Source organism: Lampris incognitus, chromosome 7 (assembly GCF_029633865.1).
Source record: "Lampris incognitus isolate fLamInc1 chromosome 7, fLamInc1.hap2, whole genome shotgun sequence".
Taxonomy (NCBI): Eukaryota; Metazoa; Chordata; class Actinopteri; order Lampriformes; family Lampridae; genus Lampris; species Lampris incognitus.
In genome coordinates, this window is record NC_079217.1 from 46,134,901 (window position 1) to 46,162,792 (window position 27,892).

General features: G+C 44.5%; 1 protein-coding gene across 2 annotated transcripts in view; it reads right to left on the bottom strand.

The window, feature by feature from the left end:
* The window catches only part of brip1 (BRCA1 interacting helicase 1), a 97,185-nt gene that overhangs the window by 36,300 nt on the left and 32,993 nt on the right, over positions 1 to 27,892 (bottom strand). For both annotated transcript variants that reach the window (XM_056283391.1, XM_056283390.1), the window contains exons 7-14: positions 23,603 to 23,866; positions 21,205 to 21,426; positions 20,453 to 20,652; positions 20,202 to 20,334; positions 19,889 to 20,043; positions 17,534 to 17,711; positions 16,870 to 17,010; positions 16,331 to 16,492 (exon numbers count right to left, since the gene is read on the bottom strand). In XM_056283391.1, the coding sequence (XP_056139366.1) occupies positions 16,331 to 16,492; positions 16,870 to 17,010; positions 17,534 to 17,711; positions 19,889 to 20,043; positions 20,202 to 20,334; positions 20,453 to 20,652; positions 21,205 to 21,426; positions 23,603 to 23,866 (1,455 nt within the window). The remainder of the gene's footprint in view (positions 1 to 16,330; positions 16,493 to 16,869; positions 17,011 to 17,533; positions 17,712 to 19,888; positions 20,044 to 20,201; positions 20,335 to 20,452; positions 20,653 to 21,204; positions 21,427 to 23,602; positions 23,867 to 27,892) is intronic.

Genomic DNA, 27,892 nt, shown 5'->3' on the forward strand with positions numbered 1-27,892 from the left:
ACACGCAACAGCTTCCTGACCGGCCAGACCGGGTCGCCGTCCTGGAGTACACAGGGAGGAGGCGTGGCTGCGACAGGTGGGGAGAGGGCACTGACAGACACAGGCTTCAGCTTGGAAACATGAAACATGGGATGTGCCCGAAGAGAAGGAGGGAGAGACAAACGCACCGCAGTGGGGTTGATGATCCTCTCCACAGTGTAGGGTCCCACGTAGGGAGCGGCAAGCTTGTGAGAGGTCGTCGGGATGGGGAGGTCCTTGGCCAGGAGCCAGACACGCTGACCAGGCTGATAGACCGGGGCTGGGACGCGATGCCGGTTAGAGGAGCGTCGGGACTGGTCGTTGGCTCGCAGCAGGGCGGCACAAGCAGACCTCCACATGTGGCGGCATCGGCGGAGATGAACCCTGGCTGACAGGATCGCCACCTCAGTCTCTTGCTAGGGAAACATGGGGGGCTGGTAGCCCAGTGAACATTCTTAAGGAGACATTCCAGTGGCAGAGTTAATCATGGTGTTGTGAGCATACTCAAACCAGGCCAGGTGCTTGCTCCAGGTCGAGGGGCTGCTGGTGGTCACACATCTCAGGGCAGACTCCAGGCTCTGGTTGGTGCGTTCTGCCTGTCCGTTAGTCTGAGGGTGGTAACCAGAAGAGAGACTGACCGTGGCCCCAATCCCCCTACAGAAGGCCTGCCACACCTGGGAAGAGAACTGGGGACCACGGTCAGAAACAATGTCCAGGGGAATGCCATGGAGACGGACCATGTGGACAACCAGGAGTTTGGCAGTCTCGGCAGAGGACGGGAGCTTGGGGAGCGCCATGAAATGGGCCTGCTTGGAAAAACGGTCGACAATGGTGAGTATGACTGTGTTACTCTGAGACACCGGGAGTCCAGTCACGAAGTCCAGGGAGATGTGTGACCAGGGGCGACTGGGGACCGGGAGGGGACGCAGGAGACCAGCAGGGGGGCGATGGGAGGTCTTACTCCGGGCGCAGGTGATACACGCCGCCACAAACTCCCGAACGTCAGCCTCCACGGTAGGCCACCAGAAGCGCCGCCGGAGCAAGGACAGTGTCCTGGAGGCGCCAGGGTGGCAGGTGAAGCAGCTGGAGTGGCCCCACTCGAGAACCCTGGAGCGGACTGGAGCAGGCACAAACAGACGGTTAGGGGGAACGTTACCAGGGCTGGGGTGAGTTCGCTGGGCGGTCCTGACCAGAGAGTCGATGGCCCAGGTGACGACGCCCACAACACAGGTCGGAGGCAAGATGGTGTCCAGGGCACCCTCCTGGGTGCCATCCTTCGTAGACGCCCCCGGGTGGAGCCGAGAGAGCGCGTCTGCTCTGGAATTCTGTGAGCCTGGACGATAGGACAGCATGAAATTGAATCGGCTGAAGAATTGCGCCCAGCGGGCCTGGCGGTCACTCACCCGTTTAGCTGACTGGATGTACACCAGATTCCAGCGGTCTGACCACACCAGGAAGGAATTCTCCACCCCCTTGAGCCAGAGTCTCCATTCTGCCAGGGCGACGTGGACGGCCAGCAGCTCCCGGTCGCCGATGTCATAGTTGCGCTCAGCTGGTGTGAGGCGCCAGGAGAAAAAGGCGCAGGGGTGCAAACGGTGATCCTCTGCTGAGCGTTGTAAGGGGACCGCCCCCAACCCAGTCAGAGGCGTCCACCTCCACCACGAACTGGTGGGTAGGATCCGGGTGGGCAAGCACCGGGGCCTCGGAGAACCTCCTCTTGAGGTCTGTAAAGGCGGTCTGATCCTCCAGTGTCCAGTCAAACTGGCGAAGAGTGGAGGTGAGGGCTGAGAGAGGCGCAGCGATGCGGCTGTAGTCCTTGATGAACTTCCTGTAGAAACCCGCAAAACCCAGGGAGCGTTGCAGATCTGTCCGGTTCTGGGCCACTCCAACACTGCCTCGACCTTCTTAGGGTAGGTCCAAATGAGCCCCGCCTCCACAATGGGGCCAAGGAACTCCAGTGAGGGGGTGTGAAAAGCGCACTTCTCCGCCTTGACAAACAGGCGGTTCTCCAGAAGGCGCTGCAACACCAGGTGACCGTGTTGGATGTGTTCGTTGAGAGAGCGGGAAAAAACTAGAATGTCGTCTAAATAAACCACAACAAAAACATTGATCATGTCCCGGAGCACGTCATTAACAAGGGTCTAGACAACTGCAGGGGCGTTTGTGAGGCCAAAAGGCATAACTTAATACTCGAAATGTCCCAGTGGCGTATTGAAAGCAGTCTTTCACTCGTCTCCTTCTCTGATGCGGACAAGATGGTAAGCACTGCGTAAATCAAGCTTGGTAAAAATGGTGGCAGCAGAGAGGGGTTCAAACGTGGAGCTCATGAGGGGTAATAGATAGCGATTTTTAACTGTGATGTCATTAAGTTGTCTGTAATCAATACAGGGGCGGAGCGTACCATCCTTCTTACCAACAAAGAAGAATCTGGCCGCCATGGGGGAGTCGGAGGGGCGAATGATCCCGGAGGCGAGTGAGTCGGTGATGTACTCCTGCATGGCCTTCCACTCAGGAAGAGTGATGTTATACAGCCTCCTGGGTGGAGTGCGGGCACCAGGGAGGAGCTCAAGAGCGCAGTCGTAGGGGCGGTGTGGAGGGAGAGAGAGTGCCTCGGTCTTGCTGAAGGCAGCCGCAAGGTCATGATAAACCTCGGGCACGTTGGAGAGATCTGGAGGAGGCTCAGCCTTAGGAGCCCCGGGAGGATAGGAGGCGGAGCGGAGACAGTTTGCGTGGCACGCAACACTCCACCCGATGATCCGAGCGGAAAACCAGGCGATGTTGGGGTCATGCCTCTGCAACCAAGGCCTCAGAGAACCAGTGGTGAGGAGGGAGCAGTGAACACAAGGAGGGGATTGTCTCGACATGGTTGCCTGAGACAGTTAGCTTGAGAGGCTCAGTGGTGTGGGTGATGAGACAGAGAGCGCGTCCATCCAGCGAGCGGGTCTCAATAGGGGTCTCCAGCGGGGTGAGACTGATGCCAGCCTGCCGAGCTGGGGCCTCGTCAATGAAACTCCCGTTGGTTCCAGAGTCGATAAAGGCGCTGATAGGCAGAGACTGCTGACCCCAGGCGAGAGACGCAGGGAATAAAGGAGAGGGGGAAGGCTTGTTCTGGGGTAGAGTCATGCAGCTTACTAGTAGCCCCTCCCCTAGTAAACTCGGCCTTTTGGGCGTGTGGTACAGTCCCGAATGAAGTGTCCGGCCTGCCCACAGTACAAACAGAGCCGGCCTCGAATGCGCTGTACGCGCTCAGCCCCGGTGAGGCATGACCGAGCCACCTCCATGGGCTCCACCCCAGGCTCAGGTGGTCGTGGCGAGGGAGTGGGCGGAGCTGCTGGTGCTGGCTGGGGACCCCGGGGGGGGCGAGGTGACTGAGGGGTACCCCGGGGAGAGGTGAGGGACTGGCGCTGAGCTCGAGCGCGTTCGTCTCGCCTTGCCTGGAGGTGTTGGTCGATCTTCAGAGCCAGGTCGATTAACTCATTACAGGTCGCCGGCCAGTCTCTAAAAAGTCCATCCTTGACCTCCTCGCTTAAGCCCCGCCTGTATGCACTCAGCAGGGCCTCATCATTCCAACGGCATTCTGCGGCCAGGACTCGGAAATCGACGGTGTGTTCGGCCACCGAACAAGAGCCCTGTTTGATGGTGTGGAGACGGGCGGTGGCGTCACAGCCACCAATGGGGTGATCGAACACACTCTTGAATTCCCTGAAAAAGGCTGCATAATCAGAAGATAGGGCGGGTTTCTGGTCTAGGGCAGCCGTGGCCCATCTGAGAGCCTTACCCGTAAGCAGGGACATGATAAAGGCGACCTTAGCGCCGTCTGAGGTGTAACGGCTGGGCTGGTGGCGGAATACCAGCTCGCATTGGACTAAGAAACCACGGCAGAGCTCGAAGTCACCCTCATAGGACTTCGGGGGGGTTAGCTTGGGCTCTCTATGAGCGGGCTCGAGAACCGGAGCTGGGGCTAGAACTGGTCCTGGGGCAGGTTGGTCCGCTTGAGGCGCGGGTTGCGGTGGGCTTACTGTCACGTCCAGGCGATCCAGCCGAGCGAGGACATGAGCGAAGGCGGCGGTGAGACTGTTCTCCAGTGCCGTCATCCATGTGTCTTGTTGTTGGACTGCTGCGTTGAGTCTTACGATGAGCGGAGGATTGCCAGTTCCGCTGGGAGTTGCCGCCGGCATTGCTGCTGGAGTTCCTGCTGGACCCGGTTCCATCGTGGCCAGATTGTACTGTTGTGGTTCGGAAAGGAACCAGCGCAGGGGTCCGGCAGGGTCAAGCCCGTAGGCACATTTATTTATATTCAGGGAAGGGAAATGCGGGATGTGTATGGTGCAACTAGAGTCCTGGATGTGGGGTGTGTAAAAGACTATGTGTCTGTGTGCAGGGCGAGTGTGGTGCGTGTGTGCAGGAACGTAAATGACTGGAGGGTGTTTGTGCGTGTGCGTGCTGGTGAAGCGCAAGTCCAGGAGTAGGGGTTCTGCGGGAGGCAGCGTGGGAGCACAAGGGAGGGGTCCGAGGAACACAAGGGACGCGAGGAAGACGAAGCCCGAGAAGCACCGGGGGTTCGTACTAGATGGCACAATCTGGCACCGATTGCACGTCAGCGTCTTCTCTTATAGCTGGCTGCAGATTGGCTTCAGGTGCGCTGATTTCCGATGAGCCTCTGGTGCGTGGCTGCGCTCTCAGCGAGCGCGTTGATTGAACCCTGCCGGTAGACTCAGGTGGAGACGCGCCTTGCGTCTGGACCACAACACTGTTCTCCTTCTAGGTCCTTGTGGGTCTTCAGGTGGGTGTAGAGGCCGATCCTGGAGCCACATATTTTGCGGCAATGTGGTCAAGGGTTTAAAGAAGTGGATGAGGATGTGGTTTGGGCCTTTCTGGTAACTCGCTCCTTTATGAGCCTGCAAGTATTTTCAGCAGCACAGTGGAAGTCATGGTTGTAGCACCCAGCACCCTCATGGACAGCCAGTCTCCACACCTCCCTGTTTATTGCTGCTTGTCCCCAAGTGTTAAGGTCGATGCCAAAACTTTTGATGTGGGTCTTCATGTTATCTTTATTTCTTTTATTTTGTCCTCCTGGGGCATGGTGTCCTGTCAAGAGCTGAGAGTAAAGGACTTGTTTCGAAGGCGAGAGAGAGTAAGACATGCGGAGGACATGGCCAGTCCATCTCGGCTGATGTTGTGCGATGGTGGAAGTTATAGTAGGCATGTTGGCCTCCTCGACGACACTTAAGTTGGTGCGCTTATCCTCCCGGCTGATCTTAAGGATCTTCCTGAGGCATCGCTGTTGGAATGACTCAAGTGCCTTCAGGTGCGTCTTCTACATGTGGTCCAGGTTTCTGACCCATACAGTAGGATGGGCAGCATGACCACTTTGTACACCAGAATTTTTGTTCTGGCCTGAAAGTCTTCCTGAGGCATTGCTGTTGGTATGCCTTGAGTGCCTCCAGGTGTCTGCTATATGTGTTCCAGATTTCTGACCCGTATAGTAGGGTGGGCAGCACTACCGCTTTGTACACCAGAATTTTTGTTCTGGCCTGAAGTTCAGTTTTCACTTCCACTGTGCTCTGGACCAAAGAAAGGACCCAATAGACTGTTACCAGCAACAAGTCCAAAAGCAAGGGTCTATCATGGTATGGGGTTGTGTCAGTGCCCTTGGCAAAGGTAACTTACACTTCTGTGAGGGCACCATTAATGCTGAAAAGTACATAGACATTTTGGAGCATAATCTACCTTCAAGATGACATCTTTTCCAGGGATACCTATGCATATTTCAAAAAGACAGTGGAAAACCACATTCTGCACACGTTACAAAGGCATGGCTGTGGAAGAAGCAGGTGCGCGGGTGGTGGACTGGCCTGCCTGCAGTCCAGAATTGTTCCCAACAGAGAATTTATGGTGCATTTTGAAAAGCAAAATGCAAAAACCAAGATCCCATACTGTTTGCAGGAAGAATGGGACAAAATTACACCTGAAACTCTTCATCACTTGGTGTCTTCAGTCCCTAAACGTCTTTTAAATGTTGTGAAAAGGAATGGCAACATTACAAAGTTAAATGTTTTACTGTCCCAACTTTTTTTTGAAATATGTTGCCAAGAATCGAAACTGAAATAAGTGTTTATTTTGAAAAAATAATAAAATCCATGAGGTAAAACATCAAATAATGTGCTGTTGTATTGTTTTCAATGTAATACAGGTCAAAAATAATTTAAAAATCATTGTTTTCAGTTTTAATTTTAAATACAATCCCAACTTTTTCTGATTAGGGCTTGTACCCCCGTTAAGAAAGCTGTCATTCACATTGACTCAAATGACATTCCACGGCAGCAGTCATACCTATTAAAATCAGATTTTGAGCATCTTTTCAACATTCTACCCCCGTTAAGAAAGCTGTCATTCACATTGACTCAAATGACATTCCATGGCAGCAATCATACCTATTAAAATGAAATTTTGAGCATCTTTTCAACATTCTAAAGCCTAGTAAGAAGGACGCTTTTATCTCTGGCCCACTCCCCACTTTCGGCAGTGGTGTTGGTCATTTTAGCTGTCTTTTTGCAGCTTCACACTTGGCTTCAGTCACAGTGCTGTTGTTTTATCGACAATTTTAATCTGTTCTGGAAACGCTCTTCTATTTTTAAACACGATGGACTCCATCCAAATCGAGCAGGATCATGAATGCTAGCCGCAAACGTGTTTTATTCCACTGTCTCCAACTCTTGTATCTGTGCTATGGACAACATTCGGCACCCACACAAGTGCAGACAGTTCCATACATGACGTCCAAAGGGGCCGAGTGCTTTCACTTTGGTTCCGCGGTAAACTACACCTATTCAAGTCCTTTGGTGAGTCCAATCCATCATACTAAAGACTGTCACTCTGCCGTAATAATTCCTATAATAATAAACCATAGACACAGACCCCATAACCTCCCTGCAACATACAGGAATCTAAACAACTTATTACAAGTTCAGACTTCAATTTTCAGTCACCCACAAAGCCATGCACCTCAGACAATAAAAATGGCATCAGGTAAATATCAGGTTGCTAACCAATAAGTCATTTTTAGTTAATGATCTTATAAGTACCAATAACCTGGACTACTGACCAAGAACTGGCTGCATAGAAATGGCGCAGTTGCGCTCACCAGATCTTTTAAGAGAGGCGGTGGTATAGCTGCTCTCTTCTCTGATACCTACAGCTGCAAGGAAATCCCCCTAAGAGAATTCACGTCTTTTGAATATCTTGCTCTTTCTATACATTGTAATGCTACGATTTTAATAATTATTGTCTATTGGCCACCAAAATCTAAACATGGCTTTCTTGACGAATTTTCTGAGCTACTGTCAAAAGTTTCCACTGAATACGACTATTTAATTATCTCAGGCGATTTTAATGTTCATATTGACAATCAAACAGACCCCGATGCTGGAAACCCAATTAGCTTACTGGAGGCATTTGCCCTCACTCAGCATTGTTTCTGGACCCACCCACAATAAGGGGCATACTCTGGACTTAGTCATATCAAAAGGACTTAATATTACTGTACCCTGTGTCATGGATGTTGCTATGTCAGATCACTGTTCCATATTGTTTGATGTGTCTGCTTTTCCTGTACAACAGAAGAGTACTCGAAAAATCAAAAAACTGTATTATCGACAATAATACAATTGAAACCTTTAAGTAAACTGTAAATGAGTTATCGTTCATGGCATCACCAACTGAGGTTCTTGTAAACAACTTCAACTCAAAAATATGAAATATCATTGACAACATTGCACCTGTTAAAATTAAAAATGGAAAAACAAAAAGCCCCCTTGTTAGGCAGCTTAAGAGAGTGTCACCAGGCAGAATGACAGTGGAGAAAGACTAAACTTCAGGCTCAGCATGAAATCTACAAGGACAGACTGAATAAATACAACAAAGAAATTAAACATGCCAGTCTTTCTGCTCTAAAATCATTAATGAAAATATAAACAAAAGTAAAGTGCTCTTCTTAACTGTTGATTGACTTATTAAACCACCATCCTCAATTCCATCAGAGATGCTGTCCAGTGAAAAATGTGAGCAATTTGCTACATTCTTCAACAACAAAATTGCCATTAGACAGAACATTAGTGCCTCAAGATCCAGAAATGAACCCACCCTCCAGTTCTCCAGAAATATCACTGGCGCAGTTTCTCACTTTGACCTTCTAGACCTTAAAAAAACTAGACAATATTGTTGGGCAGCTCAGGTCCTTCACCTGCTGCTTGGATCTTCTCCCTACCACCACCCCCCCCCCTCCTCAGTTGTATCTGGCCAATTACCCCAAGCTTCCACATTTTTTAAAACTGTTTTTAACTGCATAGCACCTGAGGTATTAGTAATTATTAACTGCTCTCTGCAGTCAGGTATATTTCCTGCAGCACTTAAGACAACTGTCATTAAACTACTTCTAAAGAAGAGCAACCTTGATGCGAGTTACTGCCAACTATAGGCCCATCTCCAATTTACAGTTTATTCTCAGCTTAATAACTAACATCAAACAACCTTCTAGCCAATTATCAATTGGATTTTCGATCTCACTAAAGCACAGAATCAGATCTTCTCAAAGTTGTGAACAATCTGCATATGAACAGATTCTAATATCTCTTCTTGAGCTCCTGGATCTCAGTGTCATCTTTCACACTGTTGACTATGATATTTTACTAGAGAGATTAGAAAAATGCGTCAGCCTATCTGTACTACCAACAGGCAGTAATGTGTGTCTATTAGAGACTTTACCTCAGACAAAGGGACAAAGTGGGCATTATCTGTGGGGTACCCCAAGGTTCGATTCTTGGACCATAACTATTTAATGTCTATATGCTCCCACTCGCACATGTTATCCAGAAACACAAAATAATTTACCATAATTATACGGATGATTCATAACAGTACATATCCCTATCTCTTGATGACCTAGATCCCATACATTCCCTAAAGCCTCCTACAGACTGTGCGATTTGGGCCGTCTCAGACGAAAGATGACTAAACGTGGCAATATCTTTGGTCATGGCTCCAAAACGGTGGTCCTACGTCGCACTGAGACAGGTTCAAAGATGGCCATTATTACAGTCTTGCGACTGCAGAAAACCTGGGACAAAAGTCTGAAAGTGTCAGAAATTCAGGATGATCATCTCACAATGTGACAGCTGCTACAACCTATGTCTACTAACCAACCGATAGAAATGCGGCACGAAATGACACACTGATCGACGCGACGCAGAATCTTTGCTGGCGCTAAACACAAACAAACAGACTGTTAGCATCTGTGACCCTAATGCGATGGATTCAACAAAACGAGCTAACAAAACAAGCAAAACGAGTTGTGGCAACTATTGAAAGGACTCGATTCCTGCTTTGCATCATGTTGCTCTACCAGCAGCGTAGACTGATTACGCATGCTGATGCAGCATGCACGCTGATGACGTTTTTATGGACTTGCACCGTAGCCTGCGATTCAGTAGGTGTAATCATACAGTCTACATAGTACATCAAATTTGATGTCATACCCAAGTTTCTTAGATCTATATCGTACAGTGTGGCTTGCAATAAACTTATAGGATTGCTAAAATCGTACAGTCTGCAGGAGGCTTAACTCAGTGTACTGATGATATTAATCTATGGATATCAGAAAACTTTTTACAACTAAACAAAGACAAAACAGATACTCATTTTTGGTGCAAAGACTCAGACACAGAGAATTGCAGCTCATCTCAGTTCTCTGTCTCTGGAATGCAAAAGTGAAGCTAGACATCTGGGTGTAATCAAAGACGGCGAACTAAATTTTATTAGCCATATCAATCATCTCAAAAACATTGCAAAACTAAGAGGCTTTTTGTAAAAATCAGACTCTTAGAAATTAATCCATGCATTTATAACAAGTAGACTAGACTATTGTAATGGTCTGTTCACCGTCCTCCCAAAATCAGTTGTGCAGCAACTAGTTAATTCAAATTGCGGCAGCACATGTTCTCACTGGAACTAAAAATTAACAACACATTACACCTGTTCTTAGATCTCTGCATTGGCTCCCAGTCAAAACTAGAACCGATTTTAAAATCCTGTTACTTGTATACAAAGTTCTTAATGGCCTTGCACCTCAGTATATAAAATACATGCTAATTAGATAAAAACCAAAAAGAACTCTTAGGTCCAAGGGCAGTGGTCTTTTAACCATATCTAGTACCAACTCTAAAGCAGTGGAAGCTGCCTTTTGTATTTATGCCAGAAGTAGATGGAATGCCCTGCCTGAGGATCTGAGAGAAGCCCCCACATTGAACACTTTTAAAAGCAGGTTAAAAACCAAACTTTTCACAACAGCCTATGGCTAAGTTCTCGCTTGGTGTGTGTGTGTGTTTTGTATATTTTGATATTTGTATTCTGCTCCGATTCCTGAAGTGCATTGTTGCCCTGTGTATGAAATGTGCTATATAGGGTTTGACTTGACTTGACTATGTAAATGAGATTTCAGTTTTTGATTTTTAATAAATTTGCAAAAATTTCTAAAAACGTTTTCACTGTCATTATGAGTTATTGAGTGTAGATCGATGGGCAAAAATGGCAATTTCATCCATTTAAAATGAAATCTTCAAAACAAAAAAGTGCAAAAAGTGAAGGGGTCTGAATACTTTCTGAAGCCACTGTACAGTCTCATTATCTGCAGTATGTCCATGCTGTTATCGGATTTCATTTTTCGTGGGAAAAATGAAATTTGCTCCTCACCCATTTATTTTCTTTGCATAGTGCTAGCAAGTCTGTAATCAGATTCTATGGTTAAACAAACCAGTTTCAAAAGTTGTCTTATATGGGTCATTTCAACATCTTTAGAAACAACAAGTTATCCAGCCCCAATTGTACTTGTAACTGCTGATAATGTAAATACGGTGACTCTTTTACAGTGGTGGGCATGCTTCATAAACTTGGCTGAGTCTGAGTAAATGACGGCCTTCAGAATGAGTTACAATACATTTAAGTACAGGAAATTTGGTTAACGTTTCTACTTGTGCAAAAACCCTGTACATGTGTTTTCACTTGACCATTTCTAGCAGCAGGATGATCAAGGCTAACCGGAAGTGGTGGTAGGTTTACATGTTGTATTGATATGCTTTTTTTTTTAATCATCCAGATAACATATCTGGATTGCTTGCTAATACCAGGTTTAAACGGGATCAGACACACGTGTGTCCATAACAAAAGACTTGGAGCAGAAAGAGAGAACTCTGGCAAAAATGCTACACCGCTGACATCCCTACTCAAGCATATCAACAGAGCCCAGTGGCTACTGCAACACTGGATAGAATGGATGCATATTAACTTGAGTACGAGCAACACGTCTCAGATGCGTCTAGTGTTTTATGGCCTTAATAATTTAATTTTCAATCAATTTTCAACCAAGAATTTTTGCAAGTCAATTTGCAGAACAGGAAACAAGTGAGTCGGGGAGCATTTAATTTTGAGTCTATTTTCAGTATTTAGCACACTTCCCTAAAAGGCACAACAAGCTAAATAATTTATTGGCATTTCTGGGCAGAGTAGGTGCAATACTAAGCTTATGTAGGTGACAAAGCAAAGTGGGCCAGATCTTTTCACCTACTGGGACAGAGTGGTGAGACTGCAACAGAAGTATTCAAATGTTCACTTCTTTCTCGCCCTTTCACTGCCCCTCTTCCACCCAGTCACTGCTCCATTTTTCACCTCAACTACATTCAGCCCATCTTTATCTTGTTCCCTCTGTCTCTGGTGTCAGTGAGCTGTGCAGTGACACATCGCAGCTCCTCTAGCACCTGCTGAATTATGGAGGGAGATTTGAGGCGATGGCATTAATGAAACATGTGGCAAGGAGCTTTAGTTTGCAGTGGTGAGGGGAGATGTGTTGTTGCACCATGAATAATGCAGCCTCAAAATATCACAGCAACCATCACGCCAAGGGCGGTGGCAAATTGAGCTCGCACCACCTGCCACCTCTGGCCTACCACTTGTCCCCTGTTGTCTCCTCTGCACCACCAAGCCACACTGGTGGTGTCAACACAATAAAGCATGCTACTCAGATTAGTTGACAGTTGTTGAAATGGCTTCACCCTCTCCTCTCCAAGCTACCAAAAAAGTCATGCGGGGTAAAATGAAATGGGGTAAAATGAAATGGGCTACAATCTAGAATCCCGCCACGGTATCTGCACACTTTTAAAGTACAAATATAATGATTTTTAAGACCTTTCTAATAAAAAATACCATCTAGCTATCAATCTAGCTAGTAGCTAATACTAGTGTTAAATATAATTGGCTTTACGTGAACAGGGGCAGGTGCAAGATATTAACAACAGCGTGCCAACGGATCTTTCTTTTTATCACCAGGTATGTTATACTGTTTATATACTGTGCAGATGTATTCATTGCATTTAAAGTTCATTTTCTGTGCTATGTACAGATGGGTTCTGGTGACTAGTATCCTAGCCACATGGGAATGTGTATGCACGTGTATGTGCGATACCAAAGAATGTATTGTTAATTTGAAAAAAAATCTATATCATCATGCCCTCTTCTTGCCACGGGTGACGCGAGTAGGGCTGGAGCAAGATATTAACAACAGCATGCCGACGGATCTTTCTTTTTATCGCCAGATGCAATAAAAACACGTGCATGAACGCATACAACCTGACGAGTCATTTGCTGCTGCACAATATGCAGACCAAAGACGAGGGGCTACAATTGGTGGATACATATGGGGGGGGGGGGATAAATAAATAAATGAAATCGACAAACTAGACAGTACACACTGTTCACAGAAAGTTCAATGAGTTCATCTGGACACAATGTTTACTAAGAAACGTTTCATAACTCATCTAAGTGATTTCTTCAGTCTCACCCCGCCCTCACATACAGCACAGTTGCATAATGACCCCAAATAACGATCGGTTTCATATGCAAATTATTGTGATCATAAACTAGTTACAATGTGTGCTATTCATAGAGGATTGGGGAATAGTTGCAATCACACCATTGTCCCCAATTTGAATGTTTTTTGACATAGTGCTTCCTAAGAATTGCTGGATTGTTTAAGCCACCCATGTCATTTGTCATCCTCCAACCGTTTCAGATTGAATTTACGTACCCATTTTCTTTTTGCTTTTCGCCTCATCTGTCACCCGCTAGGCACCGCCTCCCAGTCCCACAGCCCCCGGTGGCATAGCGTATGTTATTTGACACAAATACATTGTACGTTGATTGCAACAATTGTCGGGCTATTGTGGAATATAAAATAAAACACAAAAATAAAAACTTAACAAAAACTAGATATACACTCATTAGTTCTGCCCCAGAATAAATTCAGCTCCTCCCTTCCTAAAATTCCAGACATTTTAAAACCTTTTTAGGACTTGAATTAAGAAAAGAAATTCAGGACATTTTTAGACATTAAGGATCCATGGGGGCCCTGCACCCACATTTAACATCCATAAAGACAGGCAATGTGGCTAGGAGGGTTTGCTTGTTTCACAAAATGCAAAATATCATTTCTAACTTGTTATCCAAACTACTGAGGTCCATAATAACTTTTTAGTGACACAAATAAAAGAACAGACGGTACATTTGATGAATTATTCTGCAATCTGAAGCTGTAAGCCTACCAAAATGCTCCATCTTCCCGAGACATACCAAGACAGCAGTAACCCTGAAGTTTCCGTTGTAAAAGCTCATATGTAAAACTTCTAGGCGGTAACAAAATAGGGAGGATATGTTGCAGAGCAAAATTACCCATGAACAGACAACGCAAATTAAAAAGGACACCCACTAAGCTGAATCAAATATAGCATTGGACTAGTGATCATTTTTATTTCTCCATAGGCAGAGGACAATGAGTGTTAGGGTGTGTACTCAGCCTGCAGTTCATTTTGACTTTGGTTTGACATCCGCTCAGCAGACCCCACCTTTCCCCCCATCCCGACTGCCTCAATCCCAGCCCCAGGCGCCAGAGCTGGGTGCGTCTTCATACAGACAGCGAGGCGACATCAACCTTAATGGCCCTTATCTTAATCTCCTTTAAAAGCATCTTGTATTTCCACCTCTGCAAAACCCCTTTTTTAATAAACCATCAGTCCCCTCCTGTGGTGTGTTTGGTCCTTTCCTCTTGCGGGTGGGACCAGACGGCGGGGGCTGCTGTGGTTTTAATGGGCATTAACTGAGGGACTTTTGAGGCTGATGTGCTACAAAACCACAGCATCGGTGGGGGCTCTCGGAGAAAGTGTGTTCATGATTGCAAACACACTTTGTGTCCATGTGTCTTACAGCAAAAACCCACTAATCTTTGCAAAAAGCCCAAATGACCAACATTCAGCTGTGTTAAGCCCACTTCATTTTTCCAGCTGTAATTACCCTCTGTGAGGAAACTAAGAATTTATCATCTCACCTTTTTGCTGGGCTCAAAAAAAAAAAAATCACAAATGCTAATTCATACACAAATGTGAAGATTTTCATAAAGATAAAATACATTGTCAAACTACCTCATTCCAGCTGAACTAAACCTGGAATCAGAGCCAAAAATGCCACCAAACGTCTACTACACCAGGGTTTCCCAACCCAGTTTTCAAGTAACCCATCCTGCAGATTTTCTTCGTAACCATGAATAAGGCAGGCCTGCTTGAATGTACTCGATCACATCATAACACCTATACCAAGCATACCAAATCTGACATATTAAGCACTTAGAGGTAGAGGAAGTGCAAGCCGGCCTACCTGTGCAGGGTTACAATGAAAATCAGGGCAGAGGGTACTCAAGGAGTGGGATGGGAAACACTGTACAAAACAATTCAACAGGAAACACCCGAGTCAAAATATAGGTACCTATATCCTTGAGGCTACACTGGATGGCGTAAAGAAATAGCCCCTTTTCTGTGTTTAACATGAGTGCTTGTATGTATTGTGCACGTGTTAAACTGTCAGGGGGCAGCAGCGAGGAACGCCGATGACACTTCTTTGACCCCGCCGGCCAGCTCATTTCGCTCTCTCTGTCTCTGGCGGGGTCAGCAGCGTATGGAGGATTGATAGCCATTATAGACACACTGAAGACAGACGTCTGTAAATGCCTGTCCTCCTCCCACATATGCCCTCATGCAGACACACACACACACATGCACACGCACACAACGGGGCAGACGGGACTTACTGGCACCAGAAAGTCCTCCACAGACTCCAATTAATACTTCAGCCCCTCATATTCCCTCATCTCCAGATCTTTAAGAGCTGACTGCAGATTAAATATTAATGTATCACTGTGGAGAGAGATAAAAGGCTACAAGATGGGGACTGTGAGGAAAAAATATATTCCTCACAGTACACAGTTGTTCCCGAGCTGGTATCACTTGGTGACAAAATGAAAGGAAAATAGGGAAACGGCACGACAACCAGAAAAAAAAAGTGTGGATGCAAGTGCAGTCAGCTGACTGCGCACGTGAAACAGACAAGGCATCTGCAAAAATGCAACAAATTCACAATAGATATGACCTACTGAAATGAGATGCAAATTAGAAAACTCAAAATATTCCAGCAGCAAAAAAAATGTCAAAACACCCATCACACTAACGTGTCATGTGATTTATATCTGACACAATCAGGAATGAATGGCCAGCTGCTGAGGTAGGCTAATTTAACAGATTATCTTGTCACTTTCATGTCATCACAACTAAACTTCACGGAGAGCGAAATAAAGAAATTCAAATGTTGATACTTGAAAACCGGGCAGCCCTAAGTAGGTTAATGTGACAGCAAAATGAAAAGCAAGTGGAAATTAATAATTAATTGACAAAAAAAAACCCGCAAACAAAGGGGGACAAAGTGTCCATGAGTGGCCCCTTTGAGGCACCATCATTACCTGAGAGAAGATACAGTTACAAGAGGATAGTAGCATCCTTGGGTTGTCAAGTAGGCCTAATGATTGGTAATGAGCTCTTGTAATAATATATCATTCACAGCCGGTAAGTCGCAAAATGAACTGTTGAAATACATCTTAAACTCAAAACTGTCACTTGTTTGCCTTTCACAAGTCGTATGAGGTTTCACATAATTCATTCATTTTCTCTTTGTTCATTTTGTGGCCTCTGACTCCTTCTAGTGGTGAATTTTAGAAATTGACTATTCAATATTCAGTGAATAATGCAACATGGAAAAAAAAAAAGAATCCAGCCATGGTCCACGGGGAAAATAATAGTTCTACATTATAACAAATAAATTTTTAATTTAGATTTGGCTACCTCGCTGAATTTATGGCCTGTTCTGATTCTTGGTTGAAGTTTATTACCTTGTAAGAAGGTAAGAAGCACAGGACGCCCTTGGCCACGACTTGACAGATGGAAAGCAACAGGGCACCAACTTCATCCTGGAAGGTGTATGTCTCAAAATGCTGAAACGTGGCACACAGTTTTCTGCCTTGGGGCCCTTCACCTACAGTTCCCACCCACACCTGTGAAAAAGGGATCCTTAAGCTTTTGTGTCACTGTATGGACTAGTACGTATACAGAGAGAGAAATGCAAAAGGGAATTTTCTACGAGAGCATTAAGAGTTTCAATATGCAACCAAACTACTTTGCACCTGATAATACAAGGCAGATCTCAGATTGTGCCAGGTTAAGGTCAATGTAAACTGAGACCATTTCCCACACAGCTAATCTTGCCATCTAATAGTACACAAGCGATGTTCTCTGTATGGTCATGCTTTCTATCAGATGGTCTGTAAATTTCTGTCACAATTGTTATTTTGTCACAATTTTAGTCAGAACAGAGCAGTTTTTACAGCAGCTATTTAACACATACAAGTTGGTTGAAAGAGCATCTACTGACCTGGGACTTGCTGATAACATGGCTGGCTTCCAGCTGGATGGAGAACTTAACCCCCAGTTCTGAGGAGAACGTGTTCATAGGGGACAGTGTGCCCGAGGTAAGCACGATGCTGTGTACTGACTTTGTCAAGTCAGCAAAGGCCTGTGAGATATATATGCACATAAAAATTCCTTACATGTGCAATGGTCACTGCTAAATTCTACCTAATAACGCAAATAAATGGTTTAGAACCTCTGACAACAGGCAGTGCCAGGCACAAAATCTCATCCCTTGACCTTCTGAACTTAGACCATGGAAAAATCCTCAAAATCATGCATTTCTCAATAAAGCAGGGATGCAACTTTGAAAATAGGATGTCAAACATTTGGGTATCAATTCAAAGCAAATCAAACTGTATTTAACAAATCTATGCCCGAACAAATAATTTTGGCTTTTTGTGGACTTGACCTGATTACCTCCAAAATTTAGTCTAGGGACAATTACCAACCTGCAAGTTGTTGACCAATTTACAAACGGCACCAAAAAAGATGTCTATCACAATGAGTTAATGAGAAGTATTATGTTACTGTACAAGTTATTAGACACTGCAGGAAACAGTTGAGATTTATTTTTGTTTCTATAGACGGTGATTTATCTGGCCCACATGTCTAGCTTAAAGTCTCACCACAGCAGGGTTGAGACACCAGAAGCTGAGTGTGAGGACCATGATCTTGACACGGGCACTCTGGCGCCGTCTTTGCTGTGGCCTAACAAAGAAGCCCTTAGAATTAGGCATGTCTGGCTGGGGCTGGTTGGTCCAAGTGTAGCTCTGCTGCAGGGCAACCCGGTAGTCATCAGCAAACCTAAAGACAAACAGACAGACCCAAGGAGCAGGGCCCCAAAACTTTACAAGTTACCCAAGCTCATTAGATACGGCAATGTGGTTTTTCACTTTTTAGGGACTCTTATCAAATGTGCCTTGCTAATTTGTTTTATAATTGTGTGTTAAGTATGGCTATGAATTTCAATCACAAAGAAAAGAAATCACAGTACTGGTCTTTGCCATATCCATAATTTATTATATATATATATATAAATATAGTGAGGTTTTTTTCCAGAAACCGTCAATGGTTTTGATAGAAGTGCTCAACTAATGAAGAGCGGAATATTGATATTATATATATATATATATATATAAAGATAGATGTAGGATTTTTTTTTTATTCATAGTAGCACAAACCTGTTTCGTGCGTCACGCACTCATCAGCTACCAAGGCGGTTAAACAACAAAGATACAGCCAATAAATACCATGCTGCCACGTGCCACGCCCCTAGTTACTACAGTGCACAGCAACCAATGGGAGGATAGGAAACATTTGAAAAATAACTACAAACCCTAATTCCAATGAAGTTGGGACGTTGTGTAAAACGTGAATAAAAACAGAATACAATGATTTGCAAATCCTTTTCGACCTATATTCAATTGAATACAATACAAAGACAAGATATTTAATGTTCAAACGGATAAACTCTATTGTTTTTTTGCAAATATTCACTCATGTTGAATTTGATGCCTGCAACACGTTCCAAAAAAGCTGGGAGAGGGGCATGTTTACCACGGTGTTACGTCACTTTTCCTTTTAACAACACTCAATAAGTGTTTGGGAACTGAGAACACTAATTGTTGAAGCTTTGTAGGTGGAATTCTTTCCCATTCTTGCTTGATGTACGACTTCAGTAGCTCAACAGTCCGGGGTCTCCGTTGTCGTATTTTGCGCTTCATAATGCGCCACACATTTTCAGTGGGAGACAGGTCTGGACTGCAGGCAGGCCAGTCTAGTACCCGCACTCTTTTACTACGAAGCCACGCTGTTGTAACAAGTGCAGAATGTAGCTTAGTATTGTCTTGCTGAAATAAGCAGGGACGTCCCTGAAAAAGACATCGCTTGGATGGCAGCATATGTTGCTCCAAAACCTGTATGTACCTTTCAGCATTAATGGTGCCTTCACAGATGTGCAAGTTACCCATGCCATGGGCACTAACACACCCCCATACCATCACAGATGCTGGCTTTTGAACTTTGCGCTGATAACAATCTGGATGGTCCTTTTCCTCTTTAGCCCGGAGGACACGACGTCCATGATTTCCAAAAACAATTTGAAATGTGGACTCGTCAGACCACAGCACACTTTTCCACTTTGCATCAGTCCATCTCAGATGAGCTCGGGCCCAGAGAAGCCGGCGGCGTTTCTGGGTGTTGTTGATATATGGCTTTTGCTTTGCATGGTAGAGTTTTAACTCGCCCTTGTAGAGGTAGTGACGAACTCTGTTAACTGACAATTGTTTTCCGAAGTGTTCTTGAGCCCACGTGGTAATATCCTTTACAGAATGATGTCGGTTTTTAATGGTCACGGGCATTCAATGTTGGTTTTCAGCCTTGCCGCTTACGTGCAGAGATTTCTCCGGATTCTCTGAATCTTTTGATGATATTATGGATTATAGATGATGAAATCCCCAAATTCCTTGCAATTGTACATTGAGAAATGTTGTTCTTAAACTGTTTGACTATTTGTTCACGCAGTTGTTCACAAAGTGGTGAACCTCGCCCCATCCTTGCTTGTGACAACTGAGCCTTTCGGGGATGCTCCTTTTATACCCAATCATGACATTCATCTGTTTCCAATTAACCTGTTCACCTGTGGAATGTTCCAAACAGGTGTTTTTTGAGCATTCCTCAACTTTCCCAGTCTTTTGTTGCCCCTGTCCCAGCTTCTTTGGAACGTGTTGCATGCATCAAATTCAAAATGAGTGAATATTTGCAAAAAACAATAAAGTTCATCAGTTTGAACATTAAATATCTTGTCGTTGTAGTGTATTCAATTGAATATAGGTCGAAAAGGATTTGCAAATCAGGCTTGTATTGTCTCATAAAGAATTTATTTGACTAACTGGATTATAGATATGTATATATTTAAATACATACATTTTCTACTATAACTGAAAAATAATCTATTCACATTTATTAAAGTTGCTTCAGACCTGCAGTTTTCCCTGTAGAGGAAGCCAAACACAAGGAAGAGATTTTTGAGGACAGTGGCGGTGGTTGAGCTGATGGTTGGGACCAGCACTGTCTCCTCTTTACCATTCACCAAACCAAGGTACCCTTCTTTCTCCAATACTGCTTCTAAGTGTTTCTGTGAGAGAATGTGGGGTAAGAGGGGTTTCTGTGAGAATAAAGCATAATTTCTAATAAGAAAAAATAAACAGAAAACATGGCAGAAAAGAGAATTACAAAGGAAATTGAACATGAGGCAGATAGAATCTACAAGTCAAGCCAGGCTAGTTTATCTACCTGCAGCATGCCAAAATTGTCAGCAGTGATGCCTAGACCATGGAAGATACCCAAGATATCACTGCCCGTCCACACTTTACAGGCACTCTCATAGTCCTGCTCTGATAGCAAACTTTGGCTCTCCTGGATCCAGCTACCCCATGGGATGAAAACACACCCGAAATAAATAATGGTGAAAACTATCACCAACTTGGTTCATCAACAATTATCTATTTATAGTGATTAACTGAAAGTACACTCATGTCCCTTACTTGGACAGACTACAGCAGAGAGCCCTGAGTGGCTCATGGTGGGAGCGTCGGATGTTGTGGGTGACCATGCCATCAAGCTCCTCTTTAGCCATCAGCAGGCTGTTTTGGTCCAATGTGAGGCTGGCACACTCCCTGGCACATTCCTCGATATTGTGTGCCTCATCAAGCACAACAATCTGGCCTTGCAGATTGATCTCCATCTGGGGAGGAGTAGGGAAGAGAAGAAAAAGATACATAGCAAAAATACTAAGACCTTACTTGTAACGCTTTAAAAAAAATAAGTTTGCAAATTGATTTAACAATTGAATACAAGCAATATTCATCATTTATGGCACAAACCAAAAATCGATAAAGGCTCAAAAGACATTCGATAAAATGTCTTATTAAGCATTTATATTCCCCATGGAGGTCCCTGCCAACCCTTGGGGCACTGATAGCAAAAGCTCACTTACCTTTAATCTTCAAGGCCTTGCCAGATGATGGCTTTATGAGCCAGTTTGGCCTCAGGATTGGTTAAACATTTTGCTATACATCATGGGGCTGAACCTAACCATGGTTCAAAAATATGTATAACTTCAAACAATACATCTATTTAACCTAATACCTAGTGAAGAGATGCCAGAATAGAAGTGATATACTTCTGGTTTGTAATCAATGACATGCACTAAGATCATTATGTTTGTGATGTTCTCATCGCCCTCCTTAACTACCTCTAACATCCCACATCCCTCTTCTTTCCCAACTCTACTCACACTTTCCCTGATGAGCGGGTCCAGCAGATAATTGTAAGGGCAGAAGACAATGTGGGCGTCCTGCATGAGCTCACGGGCAGCATAGTAGGGACATGAGCGTATGCGCCCACCCAGGTGCACCAGATCCTCAATGTCCCAGGCCTGACGGAGTCCATGAACCTGCTGCAGTGTGTTTTGGTCCCGCATCTTGTTGACATTGTGGTAGAAGCGACATGACCTTTCCTGAATCCAGATGAAAATATATAAATGTAAGACTGGTGATGGGTTTTTGTTTTTTTGGGGGGGGGGGGGGGGGTTCCCCCCCTTCCCCCCCAATTGTATCCTGCCAATTACCCCACTCTTCCGAGCCGTTCCAGTTGATGCTCCACCCCTTCTGCCGATCCGAGGAGGGCTACAGACTACCACGTCTCCTCCGATACATGTGGGGTCACCAGCCGCTTCTTTCACCTGACAGTGAAGAGTTTCGCCAGAGGGGCGTAGCACATGGGAGGATCACGCTATTCCCCCCCAGTTCACCCCCCCCGAACAGGCGCCCCGACCGACCAGAGGTGGCGCTAGTGCAGCGACCAGGACACATACCCACATTCGGCTTCCCACCCGCAGACACGGCCAATTGTGTCTATAGGGAAGCCAGACCAAGCCGGAGGTGTAACAGAGATTCCAACCGGCGATCCCCATGTTGATAGGCAACAGAAAAGACCGTTATGCTACGCTACTGATGATGTTTTGCTGCTTGATACAGAAAAATATTGCAAAAAAAAAAGAAAAGAAAAGAAAAGGTTGTGTCCAAAATATATATTGTGTCCAGATGAACTGATTCAACTTCCTGTGATTTCCTTACCTGGATTATTGAGCATGCATAAAGACAGGTTATATTTAACTTCATGACTTATTTTTACTCAAGGTAATTTCTCCATGAAACACCTTAAGTTTTAATAGTTTTTTTAGCAAATGGGGGGATATATATCAGTTATAAAGAATCACTTGTTCATGGCATTGTAGTGATTTCCATGTCATGACACCCATGCAGTGAATGGATGTGTGAAGGTGAAGCATCTCATTACTAAGCCCCAATTACCCTGTCAACAGAGGTGCCTGCTTTACACTCCACTCTGTCCCACCCTATACCGCTTATGAATACATGTGAAGGTGACACGCAGGCCAGCATACACCAACGTACAGAGAAACCTTCACGTACAATCAGCTCTGCCATTTGGATAAGGCCACAAAACTATGACAGGGTGTATCATTACAGAATTGTCTTTATATGTTAAGGCAACTAAACTCACCACACATCACATTACTGACACTAAAACCTGTCTGTTCAATGAAAGAGGAGTTGGGTTGGGGATTAACTGCCACAGTGTCTTTTATTAAGGTAGAGACAGCTGAAACCCCTGGTCAAACTGAGGCCAGCCATTTTGACTTCAAAATAAATGAAAATACCACTGGTGTGTGTATGTGTGTGCCTTTTTTCCCCACAAGGGCTTGTGTGTCTCTCTGGGGTGGTGTCTTTGTGTCACGGCAGCTATAGGGCGGAGTGAGTGACAAATACTGCATCAGTGACATTTTCTACTCTCGAGTTAGGGCTGAGCCAACTGTATGAAAAAGCTTAAAGTGACGTGGTTGTGTTGACAGGAAAAGTGAAAAACCTTCGGCACCTCAGCTGACAGTCCTCAGGACACTTGGCATCTCACATTTTGTTCAGCAAGTGGTGGGAAGGTTTTTATGGGTACTAAAGTGTCTTATGTTCCAAAATAAATGTCATTTATTGGCTCTTGACATTCTTGTGTTTCATTACAAGACCTGTCAGACACAATGTGGATATTATTTGGCAATTTTTACACTCTATGGCTGCAGAGGTATTTTGTAAGGCCTCTGTTAGCTAGGATTTTTGAGTCTTTGAATCAAGGGCCTTCCAATGCCTCATCAGTTGATAAATACATGTGGGGATTTTGGGATGAGCATCATCACTGACCCTGGGGTCCAGACCTGTGTGCCGTGTGTGTTTGTGCGTGTGTAGAGGATAAGGGGGGAAAAAAACAATCAGCCAGGCAAATTGTCGATCCGTCTTATTAATGTAATCTACTGGGTATTGTGTCCTGTAGCACAGACATAATGTAAGTTTACTTCCATGAGAATTTTGTGTGTCATGATAAGTTAGGTTTCAAAGCTATATCAATATGATCAATGTTGGGTCAAAAGCATCCTATTATAACAAAAGAAGGTACAACGTATACAGGTGCAAAGTTTTCTGACATTGGACTCACTGGTATTATGAAAAGCCTGCATGAGAATCATTAGGCAAGAGATTTCATGTCCAGCAAGTTTGTGATTATGAAACTCTGATGTGTGTGTCTGTGTGTGCATGGTGTTTATCTATGCTCACATCCTTCACCTTAAGCAGATCCTTGCAGCGTTCGTTGCGGTTGGCATGAGGCGCCACATCCGGGTGGACACAGGTATGTTCTCTGCTGGACAAGATGGTCATGGGCACACCGCAGTAAAGCGTCCGCTTCAGCTCATGGGCGATCTGCGTAATCTGCTTGTGTGTGCGTGTGCCGAAGAAAATCTTGGGGATCTTTTTGTCTCCGTCCTTTTCCTTGCCCGTAAGACCTCCTTTAGCCAAAGCACAAGGACACAAGGAGCAGGACACGGGGGGCTGCATGAAGAGAGCAGAGACACTCATTGAGAGGAAGCTTACAAATATGTCCTGACATTTTTACTAAGTGATGTGACTGACGACTGAAAATGAGCAATTTCGTACAACATTTCAGTCCAAAAGAAGAGCTACTAATGTGTTCGTTGTTATTGTCTAAAATTCTACATTGTGAACCACGTGAGGCCTTTCAGTGCAGTATGGTTTCAAATTGATCTCATTACACAACTGCCTGAACAGACCCACTAACAAATGCTTGTACACTTTATTGAGAAGAAAAAAAAACACATGAAAGAGCATAGAGAATTTGTACCCTTACAGACACTCCTGCCAGGCTGTCAGATGACCTTTTTCTGGGTCTGAAAGATGATAGGCCACCATTGTTGGGGCTGGGAAAATCTAGCTGGCTCATAATTAGCTGTCCAATGACATGTCGTGGATTCTTTCTCTCCTAGTCACAGGTGAAGTGTAGCCGGCAACGCTTATGAAACCGATCCTGCTCATGTGATCAGCCCTTATAAGTGGCCTACTTTCCTACCCTCTTACTCGTGTGTTAGGGCCGCACAATATATCGTTTCAGCGTCGTCACCACGACATGCACATGCGCAAGTCGCATCGCAGGACGCGCGATGTTAAGTAAGAATTAACACAAACACCTCATGCCACAACTTTTTGTTGCTTAATACAAAAGGAAAACTTCCATGGTTCTCATTTTCCATGACTAATCTACAAGTGCCAGATTTAACATAACTTACCCCGATTTAAGGGTTCTTGGATACAGTTTGCTGCTTGTGAGTGACATGCAGGCTCTGCATGCGCAGCAAACCACCAATCATGATCATTCTTGATCAGTTTAACAAACAACCAAAGCAGGCCCTGCTAGTCGTTGACAACCTGAAAAGTGAGCGACGACCACAAGAAAAACACCGAAAAGACGATTTGGTTGCAAAAAGAAAAGCAACGTCAGTTGCATGGATTTCAAAAATTTCAGATTATCTTTAAACCCAGGTTGATTTTTTTTCTTCTCTTGTTCACGGTTGTTTTTATTTTGGTGAAGTGCAGACTACATGTTGTGAAATTGGGACCCTGCGTATTTTGAAGTGTTTATTTCCAGCCTCCTATCAAGATACACATTTGTCCACTGTTGATCCTTTTTCGCCTGCTGTGCGCCGGGTGCCTACAGAAGTTTTCAGCTCTCACAGTAGGACGGCCACGTATTCAAACACTACTCAACAAAAACCAAAATCTGTAAAATTCAGCTTTTTAAAAAAATATTTCTATTCTCTTTGCAGAACTACTCGCCTAAAAAATTCCCCCAATCATTCTAGAATGATTACTTTTTCCAAACAGCTACGGACACCATCTGGTGAAAATTCCTTTATTTTTCATATCGTAATATATATATATATATATATATATATATATATATATATATATATATATATATATCGCAGAAAAAAATAATATCGCCAAGTGAAATTTTTTTTCGCATGACCAATCTCCCCAAGCGTTTCCCAATATTGTGCAGCCTTATCATGCTCCATCCAATCACTGGCTTTTCAACCCCGCCACTTTCATTTGACAAGAATTAGCCTCCCAGGCTTCTTATTTTTAAGGCCAATACACAAACTCAATTAGAGTGTTTAGCTGACATGTGAATTTATACGCTACCCAGGGCTACAAGAATGTTCTAGAAAAAATAGTATCTTTTTTTTTTTTAGAGACTGAAGTTGACTTAATGCTGATTGGGGCAGAAAATCTCTTAACAATTTAAAATGAACCGGGCGCATAAAACATCTGGCACACTGCAGTGTTGAACAGGTAGTAGAATCAAACCACAAGAGCAACATCTATTTACTTCATCATTTGAGCGGTAATCTTTTTGCTTTTTAGCCCTTTTTAGTTTATTCATTCCAACTTGTATGTAATATCGAAAGAAATATAAATCACCATCTTGTCAAAATCACCAAAAATGGACCACTATTACAGAGAAGAACATTTTGTTATGTCATTTCACGCATTAAAGACATTACATTACGCGGGGGGTCTTAAACCAGCTTTTGACCAAAGATGAGAAGCTCAATTCATCCATAGGCTGACACTCTTCAAACATGTTTGTGGACCAAATATTTCAATGTGCGAAGTGGAGGCCAAAAAGAACGGTCTCTCAGAATTAAGAAGGATGAAGAGCTCTGACAAAGTGAAAAATAAACAGAGGTGCTGAAGGGCCCCTACACCAGTTCAGGTTACCTTTCTCTTCTGGAACAGTTACGCTCCACAGCCCAGACCTTGGCCTGATCACCTTACCTGCTGCTGCTGCTGCTACATTAAATAGAGCGATCCAAATATCCTGCCCCAAGATGGCCAATTATTACTTATTCATTGGCAGGTGGGAAGACTTGGGGGGAGGGGGGAGGGGTTGTATGTTGAGGCAGGGTAGAGGGGTTTGCTGATGAATAGAAGCTCTTGTCAGAGGCAGCAGCAGGAAACAGCTGACACAAGGGTATCCTTTTACACACAGACCTCCTGAGATGCCAATACAACAAGGTTTCAAGCTTGGCCCAAGAGCCGAGAGCAGACACCCCCAGGAAAGGAATGCAAGAAACTGGTGAAAAGGGGCAAACAGAACAATCTCTGTGCAAGAAAAGTGCACTCTGCACTCAGTGCAAAATTCTGTGAACTGTTTCTAAGGTGACATTAACAACAAAATATCCACTTGGTCACACAATAGGCCTCATTTATCAACAAATTTGATAATTTATGAACAAATGTTTGCCTCATGCCTTCATGCTAACATTTGCACATGCAAAGCTGGATTTATCAAAGTTTTCAGGAATCCAGCTCATTCAGACATCGAACAGAAATTTAACCAAATTCAAGATTTGTGTAAACTTCACAGTTCCAATCTTATGTTGAACCTTTCATTCATAGAAGTGATCATGAAATAGCCTTATCTAATAGAAGGCAAATGGAGAAAAAAAAGGGTTACAAATTGGCTAAAATGTTAAGATTAGGCTTATAGAAAAGCTTATGATTGCTTATGTGTTTAATATTTAGTTAAGTGATGAAAAGGACACGATTTCAAGGGACAAAATCTGAGGATTTGGCAAGAGCATAATTTCATAGACAGGGTGGATTTTTTTTTTTTTTTTTTTGGTGGCTCAGGGGCCAGTCTTACATTCCCTAGATCCATACAATTAAAACCACCATTAAGGCTGTACAGCATCTTGGAGCAGGACTGAATGTGCCAAGTAAGGAGATCTTGTGTATTTCAACATACGTCCAAATGCTGCCTGTGCCTGGATTTTTGGCAACTGGCACTTTGTAAAAGACCAGTGACCATTCAGGAATATCCAGGTGTCACATACTACCTGGTTGGCTAGATTCAATTGTAAAATTATTAATAAATTAAATTACTTAATATTTAAAAAATGTTAAATTTCCCTACAGTACACGGAGCCAACTGGGCGTCAAACAGTCCTTATTCAATCTGGCCAGCTTCCCCGATGTAATTAATCAGTTGCCACAGATTGCACTCGTGCACATCTGCAGACACCCTGGCCTCAAAGATTTTTTTTCTGCCTATTTGACATCGTCTCTGATATGTGATATAATCTTTGATGGCATTTGTGAGGTGCTGCAATTAAGTTAAATCCTGATAAACAAGATCATATGGGGGCATCCGGGTGGCATAGCGAGCTATTCTGTTATTTACCAATACAGGGATCGTCGGTTCGAATCCCCGTGTTACCTCCAGCTTGGTTGGGTGTCCCTACAGACACAATTGACCGTGTTTGCGGGTGGGGAGCCGGATGTGGGTATGTGTCCTGGTCGCTGCACTAGCGCCTCCTCTGGTCGGTTGGGGCGCCTGTTCGGGGGGGGGGGGATAGTGTGATCCTCTGACGCACTAGGTCCCCTTGGCGAAACTCCTCAAAAGAAGTGGCTGGTGACCCCACACGTATCGAAGAAAGCAAGTGGTCTGCAGCCCTCCCCGACTCGGCAGAGGGGGTGGAGCAGTGACCGGGACGA